The 16,776-nt window shown below is 52.4% G+C and overlaps 1 protein-coding gene across 1 annotated transcript; it reads left to right on the forward strand.

The window, feature by feature from the left end:
* Positions 1-10,807: 10,807 nt before the first annotated feature.
* GIP (gastric inhibitory polypeptide) lies at positions 10,808-16,286 on the forward strand. The gene is made up of 5 exons (XM_009571141.2): positions 10,808-10,881; positions 11,927-12,073; positions 12,412-12,543; positions 14,853-14,945; positions 16,204-16,286. The coding sequence occupies exons 1-5, from the start codon at positions 10,808-10,810 to the stop codon at positions 16,211-16,213; spliced, it is 456 nt and encodes a 151-aa protein (XP_009569436.2). The 3' UTR covers positions 16,214-16,286.
* Positions 16,287-16,776: the final 490 nt, after the last annotated feature.

The following is a 16,776-nucleotide window of genomic DNA, read 5'->3' on the forward strand; positions in this document are numbered from 1 at the left end:
GGGGGGGACACGGCCCTCCGCCCCCCCGGGGCTGGGGGAGCCCCCCGTGGGGGGGGGGCATTGTCCCTCGCATTGTTTTAAGCCCCTCCTGTGTAGCCCCGCGGGGTGGGGGGGGGGTCCTCCTGGGACAAAAGGGACCCGGGGGGAGGGGGGGCGCCCCGTCGGCAAAGCGGCGAGAGCGGAGCAACACCCCCCCCCCCCCCCCTTTCCAATCCGCCTGCCTTTTCTGGAGACTTTTATTTTTAGGCTCAAGACGGGTTGAAAATAGCAGCGAGCCCCCTCGCCCCCAGTCCCCCCCCCCTCCCCGCCTTCCTGCCTCCCCGACGGGGCGGGCGGGGGCGCAGCGGCTCCCACCTCCCCCCCATCCTTCCCTTCATCCCTCCCTTCATCCCCTCCTCCCTCCTGCGCTGCAAGGAGAGGCACGGGCTGTGTGTCCCCCCGCTTTGAGATTCCCAGGAAAGCCGTGTCCCGGCCGCCCCTCCCGCCGGACCGGGGGGCTCCTCTCTGCCCCGCCCCCCGCGGGGCCAAAAAAAAAAAATTATAAAAATAAAATTTAAAAAGAAATAAAAATAAATTAAATAATTACTTAATAAATAAATAAATAAGTAAAACCCACCTCGTCACGGAGGAATTTTGCCCCGGGCGGGGGCTCCGCTCGGGGCCCCCCGGGCGCGGTTTTTCCCGGCAGCCCCGCGCTCCCTGCGCGCCCGCGCAGCCCCCTCCGCGCATCCCCCCCCCAACCCCGGGCGGGGGGCTCCCCCCGTGCCGCACGGGCGGGTTGTGCTGGGTTCGATCCCAATATTTTGTTGTAATCGGCTCAGTATTTATTTATTGTTGTTTTCTCTCTCGGCTGAGGAGGAAAGTTTGTTGGTAAATCCGTGCAAACTGACTCCGAAGTTGTTTAAACCTTCCGAAACAGCCGCCCCCGAGGGCGCGGGGGTGCCGCAGCCTCCAGGAAACTCATTAAAGGAGGGAGAAAATCCAGGGAAATGGGCATTTAAACTCTTTCCCCCCGTGTCGGAGCCGCTTCTTCCCGCTCCGCGCCCCGAACCCCGCGGTGCCTCTCGGTCCCGGTCTCTGCTGAGACACCGAATCGAATCCGGAGGGACTCAGGGGGAGATCCCAGCGCCGAACTCGCAGGTGAAAAGAAAAGAGCGATGAAACTAAGGGAAAACTTCCCTGCAGTTCAGAAAGGGCTCCGGGATCCTCCCCGAGCTGGGAATGAGGAGCCCGCAAAGCCGGTCCAGCCCAGGGGCCAAACCCACCCCCCGGGGCTGCTCCTCATCGGAAACGACTCTCTCGTTGGGGCTTTTATGGGGTTCCCCGGTCCCTTCCGCACGTAACCCCCTAGGGGTAATGAAATGAAGGGAACGAACCTGAAAAAAAGAAAAAGGGGGAAAAAAAGGGGAAAAGGGAGGGGGGAGGGGGACGAAAAATAAAGGAGGAGAAAACAGGAAAAAGGAAAAAAAAAAAGAAAAATACAGGAGGAAAAAAAGGAAAGAAAAAGAAAGAAAAAATAAAAAGAAGAAAGAAAAAGAAGAAAGAAAAAAGAAGAAAGAAAAAAGAAGAAAGAAAGAAGAAAGAAAAAAAGAAAGAAAAAAGAAGAAAGAAAGAAAAAAGAAAAAAGAAAAAAGGAAGAAAAAGGAGTGGAAAAAAAAAGAAAAAAAGGGAAGGAAAACCATACAAGCATAGGGGGAAGCTCCCATTCGGATCCGGAACAAGAGGGGCTGTTCGCCCCCCTCCTGCCCCTCGCCCAGCATTCCAGATGCAAGGTATTTAGGGAATGCGAACGGCAGAGCCTGAACCATTGATCCGCGGGGGGCAGAGCCGCCCTCCCCCTGGCCGAGGGGCTCCCTGACCCCCCCCAGACCGAGCTCCCGCCCGCCCGGCACCGCGGGGACCCCGAGGGGTGTCTGGAGCGGGACAGGGCTGAGCAGCGTTTGTCCCTTGGAGAACCCTCCGTGGCCTTTGTCCTCCCCCGGGAGCTCCTTAAATCGGGCTGCAGCGTTAAAAACCACCCAGGAGCTGATTTTTTTTGTTTTGAGTTTACTAACGTTGTCAGAGCCGCTGCTGATCCGAGCGGGGAAAAGGTGGGGGCTTTAAAAGATTTCAATCTTTTTGACTCAGTCAGAAATGGTCTAAAGGGGTTTTTACAATTTATTTACAGGTTCAAATAAGAGTCGTTGCCATTTAGAAGTTCAGGGACGTTTCTAAAGGGAGAAAGTTGTTGCTGGGTGTGAAATGATGCAACAGAGATGGCACTGAGATGGGGATTTGGAGCACGAGGTTCCTCCTGCAGGGCTGGGGGTTTGATCTAGGGCAGAAAACAGCCAAAATAGACAGAATCTTTGTGGCAGATTAGCAGTAAACGAGAATTCTATTCTGGTATTTTTCTGCCAATAATCATTGGAATTTTTTTAAATTTTTTTCTATGCATTTTTTTTTTTTAATCTATGCTGCTGTCACTAATATTTAATTTGGGAAACATTAAAAATACACTGAGAAACCCTGGCAACTGAAAAGAAAAAAGATCTTAATTTTCAAAAGTTTGAAAATACGAATTAGTTACTATTTAACAATCACAGGCAGAAAGTTTGCAGCAAAACACACAGGTCTTAAAGGGGAAAAAATAAAAACATTGTTTTCAAGGAATCTGTTCCAATCAAATCTCAACAAGCAGAAATAATCAGAACATGGAGGAAACCTGTCCTGGAAACATAAGCGAGAATTCAACAGAATAAAGAGAATGAGGGTTCAAGTTGGGAAATATTTCCTTTTCCTTAAGTGGAATCCAAGGTTAAGGCACCTTTTGTTCCGTTTTTGTTACGTGGAAAATATTTCTGGTTTGAAAAAGCAGCGCAGATCTCACAAGATCTGAGAGTTGATTAAAGCTCCTGTTGATAAATTTGTTAAGAATCAAACTTTCTCTGGGATCAACGGTTTGCTTGAAAACAGAATCGAGGGCTGAAGTTGGTTGTTCACAATCTCCAGGTTCTTGGTGCCTTCGAAACCCTCTCCCAGCATCTCGGAGGGTTTGGATGGGGCAGGGGAGCAGCCCCGGGGAAGGGCTGAGGGTGGGAAGCGCCCCCCCTGCACCCCCGAGGGGTGGGAGCTCCTGGAGCAGCGGGGCTGAAGGTGGGAATGGTTAAAGCTGCAGCTCCTGGAAGATCTCCCCCTTCCCCAAACACCTCAGTGCTTCAGTTCACAACAAAGCAAACACTGCAAGGAGCTCTGCCTTCAAACCCAGCTCATATCTTGCAAAATCCTTTAATTCTGGTGCTAAAAAGCTGGAGTCTGGTTAAAGCAAACCCAACAGGAACCCACAACCAAACCCTGATTTGCTGCTCCTCAGCATGTGCTGCTGGGCAGTTCTGGGGCTCCCACCAGGACTGGGGGCTCAGCTCCTCTCAGGGCTGGGGCTGTTTGCCCTCCCTCAGCTCTCCTTCCCCCTGAACCCTCCGCAGGGCTTTGTGAACACAGAGATTTGGTCAAATTCCCACCAAAAAAAAACAGAAGATGCTTTGCACCCATTTCTCCCCCCACAGTGGAAATGGTTCCGTTTGGGTTTTTCTGTCACTTTCTATGGGCGAGTGAGGAACTCTCACTCTGAGGAAAGGCAGATGTTGATCAGAACGAGCCCTGAAATGTTGTTGTTCAGACAGTCCCTTTAAATTCCAATTTCTCCCCCAAAGGACTGTGCCACCCTTCCTCACAGCAGCTCTTTCTGATCTGTCCATTTAGGTTTTCTCCCTCAAACCCCACCCCGGCAGCCCTGGAGCAGCCAGACCCCTCCGGATGGCTGGAGAACCTTCTGGTCTCGAGACAAAGCTAAACTAAACTAACATCGTTGAGACAGCATGGTGGGGGATGAATCCTGCCGTTGCTGAACTCCCCCTGACCTTATTCCAAGCAGGAGCTGCTCTTTTGAACCCCCCTCCAAACATTTGCAGCACTTATAAAGCAGAGATTAGACGTTTTCCTGTAGGTATTTGTATCAGATTTCCTCCAGCCCAAAATAAAGGCATTTGTATCCGATTTATGCTCCGCGAGTACAAATTTGGGGGCCCTATAATTTCGAGTCGCCATTCAAATGCCCCAGAACTCCCCACTTCCCATCTCTCCTCTTTTTAACCCCCGTAGCAGGAGGCAACGAAAGGCTCAGCCACGGATACCGTTGCGTTTCTGCCTAATTCTTTCTACCCCAAACAAGTGCAATCCGGGAGGTGGGAAGCTGCACGGTACCACTCGCTGTTGTGGGTCACGTTAAAACATAGAGGTCATTTCACAATCGAAACCTTGACCCGGACCCCACCGCCCGCGCTGGGGCACCCGCGAAGGTGAGGTTGGGAGAGCAGCGAGGGCACGAGACGGAAATAATTCCACGTTACTGAACCAGCCACTTGGGCAGGCGCCTCGCCATGGACCGGGCTGTCTCGTTTCTCATCCTGCTGGTGCACACTTGGGATTTAGCGGGACTGATTATTTCCTCTCCCTGCAGCTCCACGCTGCGATCTCCCCAGCTGCTTAACTCTGGCTCGGTCTTCACTCCAAGGAGGAATAGAGGATGGTTTTTACATTAAGATGCTGCCACGAGGTAGGATGCTAACACTGGAGGGGGAGGCGGGTCCAAGTCCCAAGAGGAGGATGCAGTGGTGTTGGTCGCTCCAACAATGCCCTATGGATCCATCCAACTCATCCCTTGTGTCCCAGCACGAGCGCGGGGCAGGGCTGGGCACAAGGCATGGGGTGAGGAGCCAGGAAACTCTTGCTGCCTTCAGCGGGAGCCAAAGTTGCTTTCACCACACCGTGGTCAGCACGAGCCTCCCGGCAGGGTCCTGGCACCCGGCATCGGGCACGTGGTTTCCCCTCCTGGCAGCAGCAGCCCTTGCTGTGCCAGGTCCAGGAGATGCCGTACGGCAGCAGAGGTGCAAGGAGTCCCGGGAGGGGAAAGGAAAGCTGGACACGGGCTGTGGGGTCAGGGCTGCAGGAGAAGAAGCTCACATTGAGGACTTGCGCTCTGCCAAGGTGCGACAGCGAGAATAAAGCACCTAAGAGTCACCCCCTCTGCGAGGTGGCATTGCTGGGATTTTAGGGAGAGAAATGAGCTCCTAAGGAAAGCTCTGAGCTCTGTGCCTTTGGTAGCAGTGAAGTTGAGTTAAGATCTGGTCCTAATCGGGATCAGAGTGTGAATGATGCTCCAATGCATGGGATTTCAGGGAGAGGATGGGATGAAATACTTAATCCCTTCTTCCTCTCTCCTGTGATTTGAGGAGCAGAGCAAATGCCAATACGGATCGATCGCAGCCGAATACAGTCAAGAATCCCAGCTCAGCCTAATGCTCATGCACAGAACGGAGCAGAACATCCCCTGGGAACAGGAGAGTGTGACTGTGCCATAGAGGGTGAGGTGTCAGAGCTAAACACCAAGAAGCTTCTCAAGAAGTTTGCAGCATTTCCATTCCTGAAAACTTTTCAGAAGGGATCAAACTCCTCTTCTCAGAGGGATTTAAGTGGAGCTGAGGCTGCCTGAGAGCAGGGGAGGGATTCGATGACCTCTTAAGGTCACTTGGAGCCCTATTTTCCATGATTACAGAGACATCTAATACTTGAAATGCTTCGTAATCAAAGTTGCCCTTGAGATGTTTCAGTGTCCCAAAGCAGAGCAAAGGATCGTTCCAGTAGCGCAGCTGTGATCTTCCCAACGCATTCCTGAATTCCTGGGACACCAAGTCCTCGAGGCAGGTCTGGTGCGGGGAAAAGCCAAGCACTGTGTGGATGAAACAGCACAGCCCCAGTTCTCCTGTTTGATTTGCAGGAATACAAATGCGACTGAAGCGTCCTGAGCTGGGACCCAGATGAAGTTTGGGAAATGAGCTGCGTTATCAGTGAAGGCAGCGGAGCACAGGGAATGCTACAAGGGGAGCGCTGCCGCAGCCGTGATGGGCTGAGGCTGGAGAAGAGCAAGGTTTGCATCGTTACTTAGATCCCACAGTACCATGGAAAAAGCAGCTGTGGGCACAGGGTCCTCCTCTAGAGCAGCACCTCACTTGTCACCCCTGAGCTCCGCAGACCTGAACCAACAAGCAGAGCTTCAGCATTTTAAGCATCAATCATGGAATCACAGAAATCAAGGAATGGTTTGGGTTGGAAGGGACCTCAAAGCCCACCCAGTTCCAACCTGCTCCCATTGGGTCCGGTTGCTCCAAGCCCCATCCAACCTGGCCTGGAACCCCTCCAGGGATGGGGCAGCCACCACTGCTCTGGGAAACCTGTTCCAGGGCCTCCCCACCCTCACAGCAAAACACTTCTTCCCAAGACCTCATCTCAATCTCCCCTCTTGCAGCTTCAAACTCTTCCCCCTCTATCTGTGGGTATCACACAGAGGGGATGGGATGCAGCCAGTGCCCACCTCCCTTCTGAAGGAACTTCTGCACATCGGGGGGTTTTGTTTGAAAGATGGTGAGAAATCTAAGAGCAACGCTGCTGTCCAAACTGCACCACGAGCAGATGCCCTGGAATAACCGTAACTGCGAACCTTGGGTCAACATTTAATGTTGCTGGATATTTATTTCACTCTGTTAACTTTATATCCTACAGAGGCACTTAATGAGAGGAAAGCAAATAGGTTGCACTTTGGAGAAACAAGATATCAGAGTTGGCTGGGAGTGAAGTGCCCAGAATACATATAATAAAGACCCCAGGATAAACTATTCCGTTTTATTGATTAGCAACTGCGCTAGGAGTGCAAATTGGTTATTTGTAACTATTATAGTGCCTCATTTATTACAGCAGCCACAATGCTCCTGCATGGGAGCAAAGCTTTTGGAGCTCCTGCCATGCTCGTGTCCTGCCAGCTGAAAGACTGAGCCACGCGTTGAGTAGCTCCTGTGAAAGCAATAATTACTACCTAATAGCACTGAACTCTTAATCTGCCCTAGCAATGTCCTTCCAAGCCTTTATCTGAATGCAATACAGACGCAACGCTTCTTGCTGGCGAGGCTGGTTGTGCCAGGGAGCTGTGGAACTGCAGAGCAGCCAGAGCTTGGCTCTGCCAGCATCGGAGGAGCTGGACATGGTCACTGTGCTCTCCTCTATCTGCTCCTCTGTCTCAGAAGCGCTTCTCCGAGGGCAGAAAAAAACCCCACTTTTTAGAAAGGAACTGCAACACAGACAGCTTTTCTGCGGAGGCACAGACCTCCTCGTGCTGCATTTCTGCACGTGTCTGGGACGAGACAGGCTGGGGGCACCGTGCCAGCACAGCGAAACCCTCTCCCACGCCGAAACCACCGACACCTCAGTTTTGCCATTGTTCCTGCAGCTTCATTCAGGGCTGCTCCTTGCTCAGCCCTGTCAGCCAGAAACCCTACCTCTTTCCCACACAAATCCCCGATGTAGCTGAGCCAGCACAAACCTGGGAGGATGCGCACACGCAGACACAGCCCTCCTACACCCAGGTGCGTGGGGCTCCTGCGCCCAGCAGCTCTGCTGAACTCAACGAAAATAAAAGGCTGGTGGACCTGAGGGGAAGGTGGGGACTTGGATAACCTTCTGCAAAAGTTCATGCTGCTCGGGGAGCCGAGCCACTGGCGGGACTGCCTTCACATCAGGAACTGTCAGCAGAGCTCGTCTTGGGGGTTTGGCTGGCACAGACTCCAACAGATCGGAGCTGGGTGCGATGGGATGGGAGAGCAACAGGGGCACTGCTGGTAGGAATCCCTGAACACGATTTAGGGGTGAAAGCCTAATGGGTCCCATTCTCCCGGAGAGACCCCAGGGAAGGCGCTGGGGCAAAGATCTTACCAGCACAGTCACTGCCGAGGCAATGGGAAGGGGGTCTGTCCCTCGGACGCTGCTGGCACAGTTCCCATCTGCAGAACATCTGCTCCCCTGGATCCAGCTGTGCAAGGGCAGGACCTCACTGACCCACATCCCCAGCAGCTGCAGGACCACAGAGCATCGCTCCATCACTCAGGACAGCAGCAGCCCCAGTGGGTGCTCAGGTCCAGCTGCTGCCCCTCAGCCCTCTTAAGGCTGCCGCTGGGTCACCACCCTCCTCCTCGTTAACCAATGCTGCCTCACCATTCCCTACCAATTCCCTGTTTGCAGCTCTCCATCCCAAGTTTCCTCCTCTTGGAGGGCATGTTTTGTGGGACAGATGTTGTTTTCAGTATGTGGGGTTTGCAGACCACGGTGGGGATGCCCAGACTTGATGGTGACAAAACCATCAATGATAGGAGCTACTGATTTCAGCAAAGTGATTCCTCCTGCAAGAAAGAGGAGGAGCAGATGGGAGCTCTCTAAGACAGCACTTACACCTGGTGAAAGGAAAGATGGAAACGGAGGAAGTGTTCACCATGGCAGAAGGTGCTCTATGGAATTAAGGTTTAGCCCAATGCCATATGTATTGTACCCACGATCCACGTTCATTCCTGATTTTGTGATGTAGTAATGTTTAATTGCCATTAATGTAAACATATTTTAAAAGGTTATTTTCCTGCTCTGTAGGTCAATGGACCTAATGAAGCAGCTCTAAGTGGGCTGGAATTGCTTTGATTAGGTGCTTGATTTCCTGTTCACCTCATGGAAGAGGGGATGGTCCTGTCCAGCCAACGCGTATAAAAGCTCTGCAGGGTCCGCTTTGCACACCAGAACGGGCTGAGATCCGCCGAGTGGCTTCTGAGAGGCAGGAAGGTAAGAAGCGCTCTGTAAATCTCTCTTTTTAACTATTTTAACTCATTTTTTTTTCCTAAGATAACAGTGGGGGTGAGCAGTGGGTGGGAGAGTCGGGCAGCGGCTGGAGCAGAGCCCGTCCCTTTGGCTGAGTCTCTCCCAACGCCGTACAAGACGCTGCTTTCGCTGTGTCGCTGCCAGAGAGACCGGCAGCAGCATGAGTTGGGCTGTAAAGGGAAACGCTGTTATTCCAGAGGAGGATTCCGTGTATGGGAAATGCCAGGCTGGCATCTGCACCTCTGAATTCATCCAACACGGATAAACAATGAGGAGAAACGGCTTGTAGCTGCATTTTGGAGCTCCTGGCTACGGATAAAATAGAGATAACGTTTCTTCCAAAGCAGATGATACGGCACAGGGGACCGGGAAACCCTCACGGTGCAAAGGTCCCACCAATTGCTCCTTCTTTTGTGAAGGAGTCAAACTGTAGGATCAAAGCGGCGCAGGTATCTTAGCAAAGCCCGTGCCCGGCAGGGCTGGCAGAGCTCGGCTGCTCCGGTGTCCCACACGGAAAGGTCTCACATCAATGAAAAAAATGGGTTTTCAGCAGTCTCTGAACACATGAACTGCTTTTTCTTCCCTGTTTGGGTCAATTCTGACCCAATTTGGGGTCAAAATTAAGGCTGCAATGTGTTTCCTCTCCCAGTGTCACAGAAGATTACCCAAAGCGAACGATATTCTTGCCGAGCCTCACTATTCTCAGATTCACTGTCGCACTGGCAGTTACTGCATCAATCGAGGGAATAAAATGCAAATAGGAAGGAAAACCTCAGTTATTTAATCATGGCACATTTTTTCTGTTCTCATTTAGAATATCCCTCAGCTTTTTGTGCAATGGAATTTACTTCTGCTAACGCGCCCCGCAACTATTTGTCTTTTACTGCTTTAGCTCTAAGTATTTCAGGGATTTTGCCAGCGTTTCAAATACACACCTTTGCTTTTAAGAGCATTTCTCAGAACTTGACGTGTCTGAGATAACGTAACCCATTCCGTATTTTTCTCACTTGACAAGAAGGGCTCAAAAACATTTATAAAAGATCTCACAATCTTCCAGGAGTAAAAAATGCCACAATTACCAACAACGTCCAGACTTGCAAATTCCTGCTCTCCCCAAAACAATAATTAGGCTGTCATGAGAGTGCAAACACCTGCTTAGAGGAGGGAAATGCTATCAATGTATGAACAGATTTTTGGAGGATGGGACACGGAGTCCTCTCCCAGCCCCCTACTCTCCGCTCCTCTATTTGTCCCACCAGCGGCAGCGCTCCGTTGCGATGCTGTTTCCAGAAATCTCTCTTACAAAGAGAGAGGTGAGGGACAACAAAACCTATCCATAAGCCATGATCAAACCCATTTTTGTAGGGAGTTTGCAGAGCTGGAATAGTAATTAAAAGAGCTCAGATGTCCACGGGCTGTGGAGCTGAACCGTGGACGTGAGGACTGGGAACAGCTTGGAACTAATAAATCTTGGAATCTGGTCCTGTCACTGTCCATGGGAGATTTTTCATAGCAGATACGCACTGATTGTGGCTCCAGTCCCTACACGAGCCGTTATTCATCCCAATAGAATCTCCCCGAAATCGGATCAGACTCCTAAATCCCGCCGGACCGCAGGGTGGGATAAGCAGATGCCATGGCTACTGCATTGCCTGATCCAGCGGACGTTCCCGTTCACACACTCAAGCTTGAATCGACCCTTAAAGCACAATGAGGTACCCACAGGGTCAGCTTGTAAACACGGAGGAAGACAAAGCCCCTGCCTCCGGGAATGTGCGACCCACAATGAATTTGATGGTTACAATAAACGTACAGGAAACCAACATTAAAAGACACCGCGGTGGGAAAGAGCCTTGGCATTGAAAAAGTGATTTAACTGGGAAGGGCAGAGGAGGGCTTTGTAGGACGGAGAAGGCTGCTCCGAGCACGAGGGCTGTAGAAACACATTTACAAGTGCAGGCACGTGCCCAACCACTGCCATCGCTCTTGGTTTGCTGTCCTGTCACTTGTGTCCCGTGTGTTACAGGGAACGGAGATCCAAGTTGTCCTCTGCATCTGAACAGAGAAACCAGCTAAGAAAATGATGTTTCTCAAAGTTCTCTCTCTGCTCTTCGCTTCTCTGGGCTTTGTTTTGATGGAAGAGAACGTCTCGAGGTAAGTGTTTTGGAAAGCTCGGATTATATCTTGAGCCTTTTCCAGCTCCCCACCGGCAGCAAATGGACTCTTTCCATCGGCATCCTGATAAGCAGGTGAGAACATGGGTCCTGAGGTAGATCTGAGATAATGGAAACAGCCAAAGGTACAGAGATGAGCAAATGATAAGAGAGATCAAACCAAAGCTCCTGACCCTTTGAGCCAGAGCCAGGAACTCCCAGGCTTTCCCTACAAACTTCATGGCTCTGAGTTAGGAGAGGAAGCTGGAAGTCAACCAGAAGAGAAGCAGGTTGGCTGAGAACTAGAAACAAGATTTAATTGTTTCACACAAACGAGGCTTCAGGGCATTCAGTGCTTGGAAGCTTCTGAAATTATGGCCAGGCACCTAAAGCAGGCATAGAATAAAGGCTGCCCTCTTTTTCTGTGGCTTCTGCTGCAAAATTCCCAACTATAACCTGAGAAGATCCAAAGCTATCCTTGTCAGAGCAGTTGGAGCTGCTGCAATCCAGGTAACAGAACTAAAAGGGAGATTCACTGCTAACTTAGGTGGCCGGGGACTATATCTACCCTGTCCAATCCGCGCTGCTCTCAGGGCCAGCCCTTGGCTCCTGGCATCACCCCTGAGCCTCTCGAGGACACAGGAGAGGTTTGCTTGGCCCTAGGCGTGCAGCTCACTGGAGGAGGGAGCCTGAGCACATGTGGTGCCTCATCTCAGAGCCAAAGCCCGTGTCAATCAGGCTACAGTAGGGAAAACCAAGCTGACTCCAGAGTGCCGGCAAATCCCCGAGATCTCCTCCCAAGTTATCAAATCTGGGCTGCAATTGCGTTAGCACCCAGCGGAACGGCTGAGGAGGATCTTCACCCCATCTCTGGCCATCTCCTCACGTCACAAAGCAGAAACGGTACCAAGAGAGATGAAAAGTGACCGCAAAACCCTGCTGAGTGCGGGAACCGCGTGGGTCACCACGTGCAGCCCAAGCGAAACCGCGCGTTGTTCGCTCTTGGTCCACATGGAACTCACTCTGCCTCTGTGCTCTCACCACAGTGTGAGCTTAAGGGCTTCCAGCGCCAGACCTGTGCAGCGACGCTACTCCGAGGCCACGCTGGCGAGCGACTACAGCCGCACGATGGACACCATGCTGAAGAAGAACTTTGTGGAGTGGTTGCTAGCCAGGCGGGAGAAGAAAAGCGAGTAAGTGTGTAGACTTTCAGTGCTCCTGCGATCCAAACTCGGAGCTGTCGTCAGCCGACTGACGGCTCCAGCAGAACACAGAGCCGAGGATGTTTTTCTTGGACCGCAGCAGTGATGCTCTAGGGAGTTGGTTTTCTTTTTTTCTTATTTTTCTAAGTCCTAGAACTGTTCATGGTCTGTCGGCACCGAGTCCAACCATCCTTCTCCCTGTCCAAGACCGCTTTCTGCTCTGGCTGCTGGTGGATGGGGTGGGAGGGAACTGGGGTTTGTGGAAATGCAACATTTTGGCACCCTCTTGTGGCATCTCGGGCTGATATGGTCCTGTGTCGCCTTTCCAGCAACATCCTCGAGCCCTCCAAGAGGGAAGCTGAGCCCCAGGGCCCAGCTGCGAGCGGCCAGAGGTGGGACCTGGGCAGTCCGGAGGCAGGAGAGCTCTTCACATGGTTCCTCAAAGCCAAGAAAAACCAGAGGTGAGGTGGGAGAAGAGCGAGAGGAATTCTGGTGGCAGTGAGCGGTGACGTCCCCGAGTGTTTAACTTCTGAAGGAATGTTTTGGGGTCAGAATCTGTGGGAACGGCTTCACATTGGGAAATGAAGACTTTAATTACAAAAGTGAATTGCACGTTTTGCAATTCTGTCGCCAGGAAGGCGAAAGCAAAGCCTCTCCAATTCTGAAATTTGTCACAAAATACAAATTTCAAAAAAATATAAACAATGAGGGCTTTGGTTTTGCAAATGTCAAAACCCAGAGCTCTGATCAGGTCACGGCAGAGGATTGTGACAGGGTTGAGTCCATCCACGCTGCTAAGGTCCCACCACGACACGAGAAGCCAAACTGCAGGGCTCTGACCCAACCCAAACAAAGCCCTTGTGAAAGAAAACTCTCCAGTGAGACGCAGATGACATAGAGGCCGTTCTGCCAAATATTTGGATTTGATCAAATCAACCCCCCGGGGGCAAAACCCAAACCCCAGAGGTTCACGCTCAGCATGTGGACCAGTTCAGTTTCAAACAGGGAGTGCTGGGAGAGGATGAGGGGAGGGATGTGGAGCTGAAAGAGGGGAGATTGAGATATCAGGAAGAAACGTTCTCCTGTGAGGGTGGGGAGGCCCTGGCCCAGGGTGCCCAGAGCAGTGGTGGCTGTCCCATCCCTGGAGGGGTTCCAGGCCAGGTTGGATGGGGTTTGGAGCCCCTGATCCAGTGGGAGGTGTCCCTGCCCAGGGCAGGGTGGATCTGGATGGATTTGGAGGTCCCCTCCAAGCCAAACCATTCAATGATTCTAGCTGCAAATCAGTTTTCTCCTCCTATCACTGCCATAAGCTCTTGGGATGAAGGACCCATCACCTAAACATGCACCGGTGCAGGAGAGCTGCCTGCCCGCCCCAGGAAGGATTTCCCAGCTTGATTCCAATCTGTGCCCTGTGCCAAGGGACACTCAGATCTTCTTTAAGATTTAATCAACTTGAAACCCTTGTGGTTGGGGTTACGACGGTGATGTGGAACAGGTACTTCTGGGCAAGGTAACGGAGCCCATCTGGAGCACGCAGTTGCTGCCGCCGGTGCCGGCTCTTCCCAAGCCATCTGGCTGGAGCGCACTCGTGCATCGCAGCGCCGCGTGGCTTTGTGCTGCATCAGCGCATCCGCAGCCTGTCGATAGCCCGGCTCACCTCCCCCAAGCTCAGCTTATGTCACAAATGTTCAAATTAGGCACATGAGTCTGAAGAGAAACGTGTTCTCGGGCACTTTCTCTGTTGAGAAACCCAGCACCGAGTGACTGAGGGGTTCATCTCCTCTCTTTGACACAAAGGGGATTTACAGACCCTAACAGGTTGCTGCTGCTTAGTCCTAAAATGGTGGTAAGAGGGGAAAAAAGCACTTACCGCACAGAGCCCGCGTCCCTCAGGCGCCATCCTAGTGTCTTTAGGAAAAAGAAAAGGCATTTCTAACTGCAGAGAGTCACAGACGGTCACCCACCACAAGGATCCAGGGGGATTTGTTGTCTCCTGCATGAGAAATGCGTTAGAAATGGGGTGCAGGGATGCCCCAGGGTAGGGGAAATGGGCTGAGTTGTGGTTCACAGAGGTGTCTCGGGCCAGGCACTCGGAAAATCAGACCCTGAGAATCACCAGTCATACTGAAAATACCGAATCAAAGAAATGAGGGCTTTCAGGGATCTCGAGAGGTCACTGCGTCTGACCCCTGCTCCCAGGCAGGATCAGCGTGCCCCAAACTGCTCCCGACAGATGTTTGTCCAACCTGGTCAGGAAGGGGGGGCTGAGGGGGAAAGGGAGCCTTTGATGGTGGAGATTAATCAGCTTGACCAGCTTCGTTAAAAACAAAATGTTTTCTAGTGTCTCCCTTAATCTCCTTAATTGCAAATAAAAAAGAATATGCAACTTGCAGGGGAAAGTCCTCTTAGAACAAAGGCTTTCCTCTGCGAGTTTGAAGCGTGGATGCCGCTTCAGCCCCTCTCGGCCTTTGTTTTGCTGCCTCTGGGGCTCTGTGGAGAGGAGGGTGGGGGGCACTGCTCCTTCTCGCCCCGCAAGCCTGACACGATCACTGCTGGGCAGCCCAAACACGCCAAGATCAAGGCACTGTTGGGTGCGGATCTCACCGTGTCAGGCAGAGGTGAAAGCTTTTTGTGGATTTATCTGAGTCAAAAAGTCAAGGAAAATAAATCATCCCAGTGAACTTGATGGGATCAGGACACGAGGCCGTTACGCACAGCAGATGGATCCTTGCCTCCCCTCTCTTTTCATGGTGTGGCTTATTTCTTGCAGTTTGGCTTCTTCGGATGTTTGGGAAGGTTTGAAGGATGTTTTGAACCCGGAGTTTCTGACATGGCTGATGTCAACTGATCTCTGCAGACCAACGTGAGTGACTCTTCTACCCATTTCCATTGCTACAGCTCCTTTCCCAGCCCTTGTCCCCAAAGGTCCTCACTGCAGAGCTCAGCCAATGAATTTAGGATTTCTTTAGAAAACCAGAGTGCTCGCATAGCTCAGCGTGGCTGGATTCAACTGCAGGGGCCACGGAGATGATCCGAAGGCTGGAGCACCTCCCATACGAGGACAGGTTGACAGAGTTGGGGTTGTTCAGCCTGGAGAAGAGAAGGCTCCAGAGAGACCTTCGAGCAGCTTCCAGGACTGAAAGGGGCTCCAGGAAAGCTGGGGAGGGGCTCTGGATCAGGGAGGGCAGGGAGAGAATGAGGGGGAACGGTTTTCAGTTGAAAGAGGGGAAATTGAGATGAGATCTTATGGAGAAATGTTTTCCTGAGGGTGGGGAGCCCCTGGCCCAGGTTGCCCAGAGCAGTGGTGGTGCCCCACCCCTGGAGGGGTTCCAGGCCAGGTTGGATGGGGCTTGGAGCCCCTGATCCAGTGGGAGGTGTCCCTGCACATGGCAGGGGTGGGACTGGATGGGCTTTGAGGTCTCTTCCAACCCAAACCATTCCAGGATTCTATGAAATCCTTTTCACCCCTTTTCAATGGGAAAAGGAGGCAGGTGTTCATCGAATCACACACAGGAAATACTTTTCTGTGCTTTGTACGCTGCCATGAGAGGCATTCGCAGAGAAACACAAGAAACCGGGACGCAAATGGTGCAGGGAGGGCCCTGAGGAGGCTGAGGGAACACAGCCCATCTTCTGCTGAGCTGAGTAAAACGAAGGCTGAGACAAAGTCACCGGCTATAAAACCCAGAGCGAGAGAAGAGCTGTTTATGCTAACGGCAAAAGTTGGCACAAGAACAAAAAGGGATGAACTGGCCATGAATAAATGTAGGGTGGAAATGAGAGGCAGCTCTGTGCTACAGACAATTCCCCGCAGCTCAGGCAGACAATGCGAGCCGAGCGGCCGGTGCAAACAAACAACTGTGAGCTCACGCTGCAGCCTCTCAGGCAGGGACACCCTGCTCTGTGGCTCTCCCCTCGAAACAGATGCTGATTTTTCTCAAAACTTGGGGCTGGACGCCGACTCTGACACCCCTCTCGCTGTCAGAATGGATTTGCAAGGTGCCGGAGGTGGCTGCAGGGATAATTTGGTGCTGATGCGTTTCCCATCAGCCCCAAATGGAATGGGATGAAGGGCAGTGCCACAGGGATTTATGTTTTCTCTCCCCTTTCTGCTCTGTCAGAGCTGCGTAACCCCAGGACCTGCCTGAGGAGCTCCTTCCCCACCCCACCACGACGCCCGAGGAGGACATCTCACGCTCCCTCTGTTCTGTGCATGTTGTCTGTTTTCCTGACACAAGCAATAAAGAGTTTGGTCTGAAGCTAAAATGAGACTCGGATAAGCCTTGATTTGGGGATGGACTACGCGATACCGATAAATTGCTAAAAGACCAATCAGTGCCATTGCAAAGGTGGCTCATGAGCCACACCACCACCAATCGTGACTCCAGGAGCTCACACCTCCCCCGGCGCAGCAGCTGAACGGACAGCGTTGGGCCGGGGAGGAGGGGAATGGAGATCAGCTGGGGCTGCAGAGGCCCAGACCGCGGCCCTGCCAAGGCAGGGGCTCCCATCCACCCGGGGGGGTTAACCCCACCCAAAGCGGGGCTTCCCCCACCCCGGGGGAGACTGAACCCCCCAAACAGGGCCTATTCACCCCCCGGGAGCACCAGCCCCTCGCGGGGCCGGGGCCGCGCCCACCCCGTGCTGTCCGAGCCCCCCGCGCCCCCCCACTGGGGTCGCCACCACGCCGGGGT

The sequence above is a fragment of the Cuculus canorus genome, chromosome 25, assembly GCF_017976375.1.
Source record: "Cuculus canorus isolate bCucCan1 chromosome 25, bCucCan1.pri, whole genome shotgun sequence".
Classification (NCBI taxonomy): Eukaryota; Metazoa; Chordata; class Aves; order Cuculiformes; family Cuculidae; genus Cuculus; species Cuculus canorus.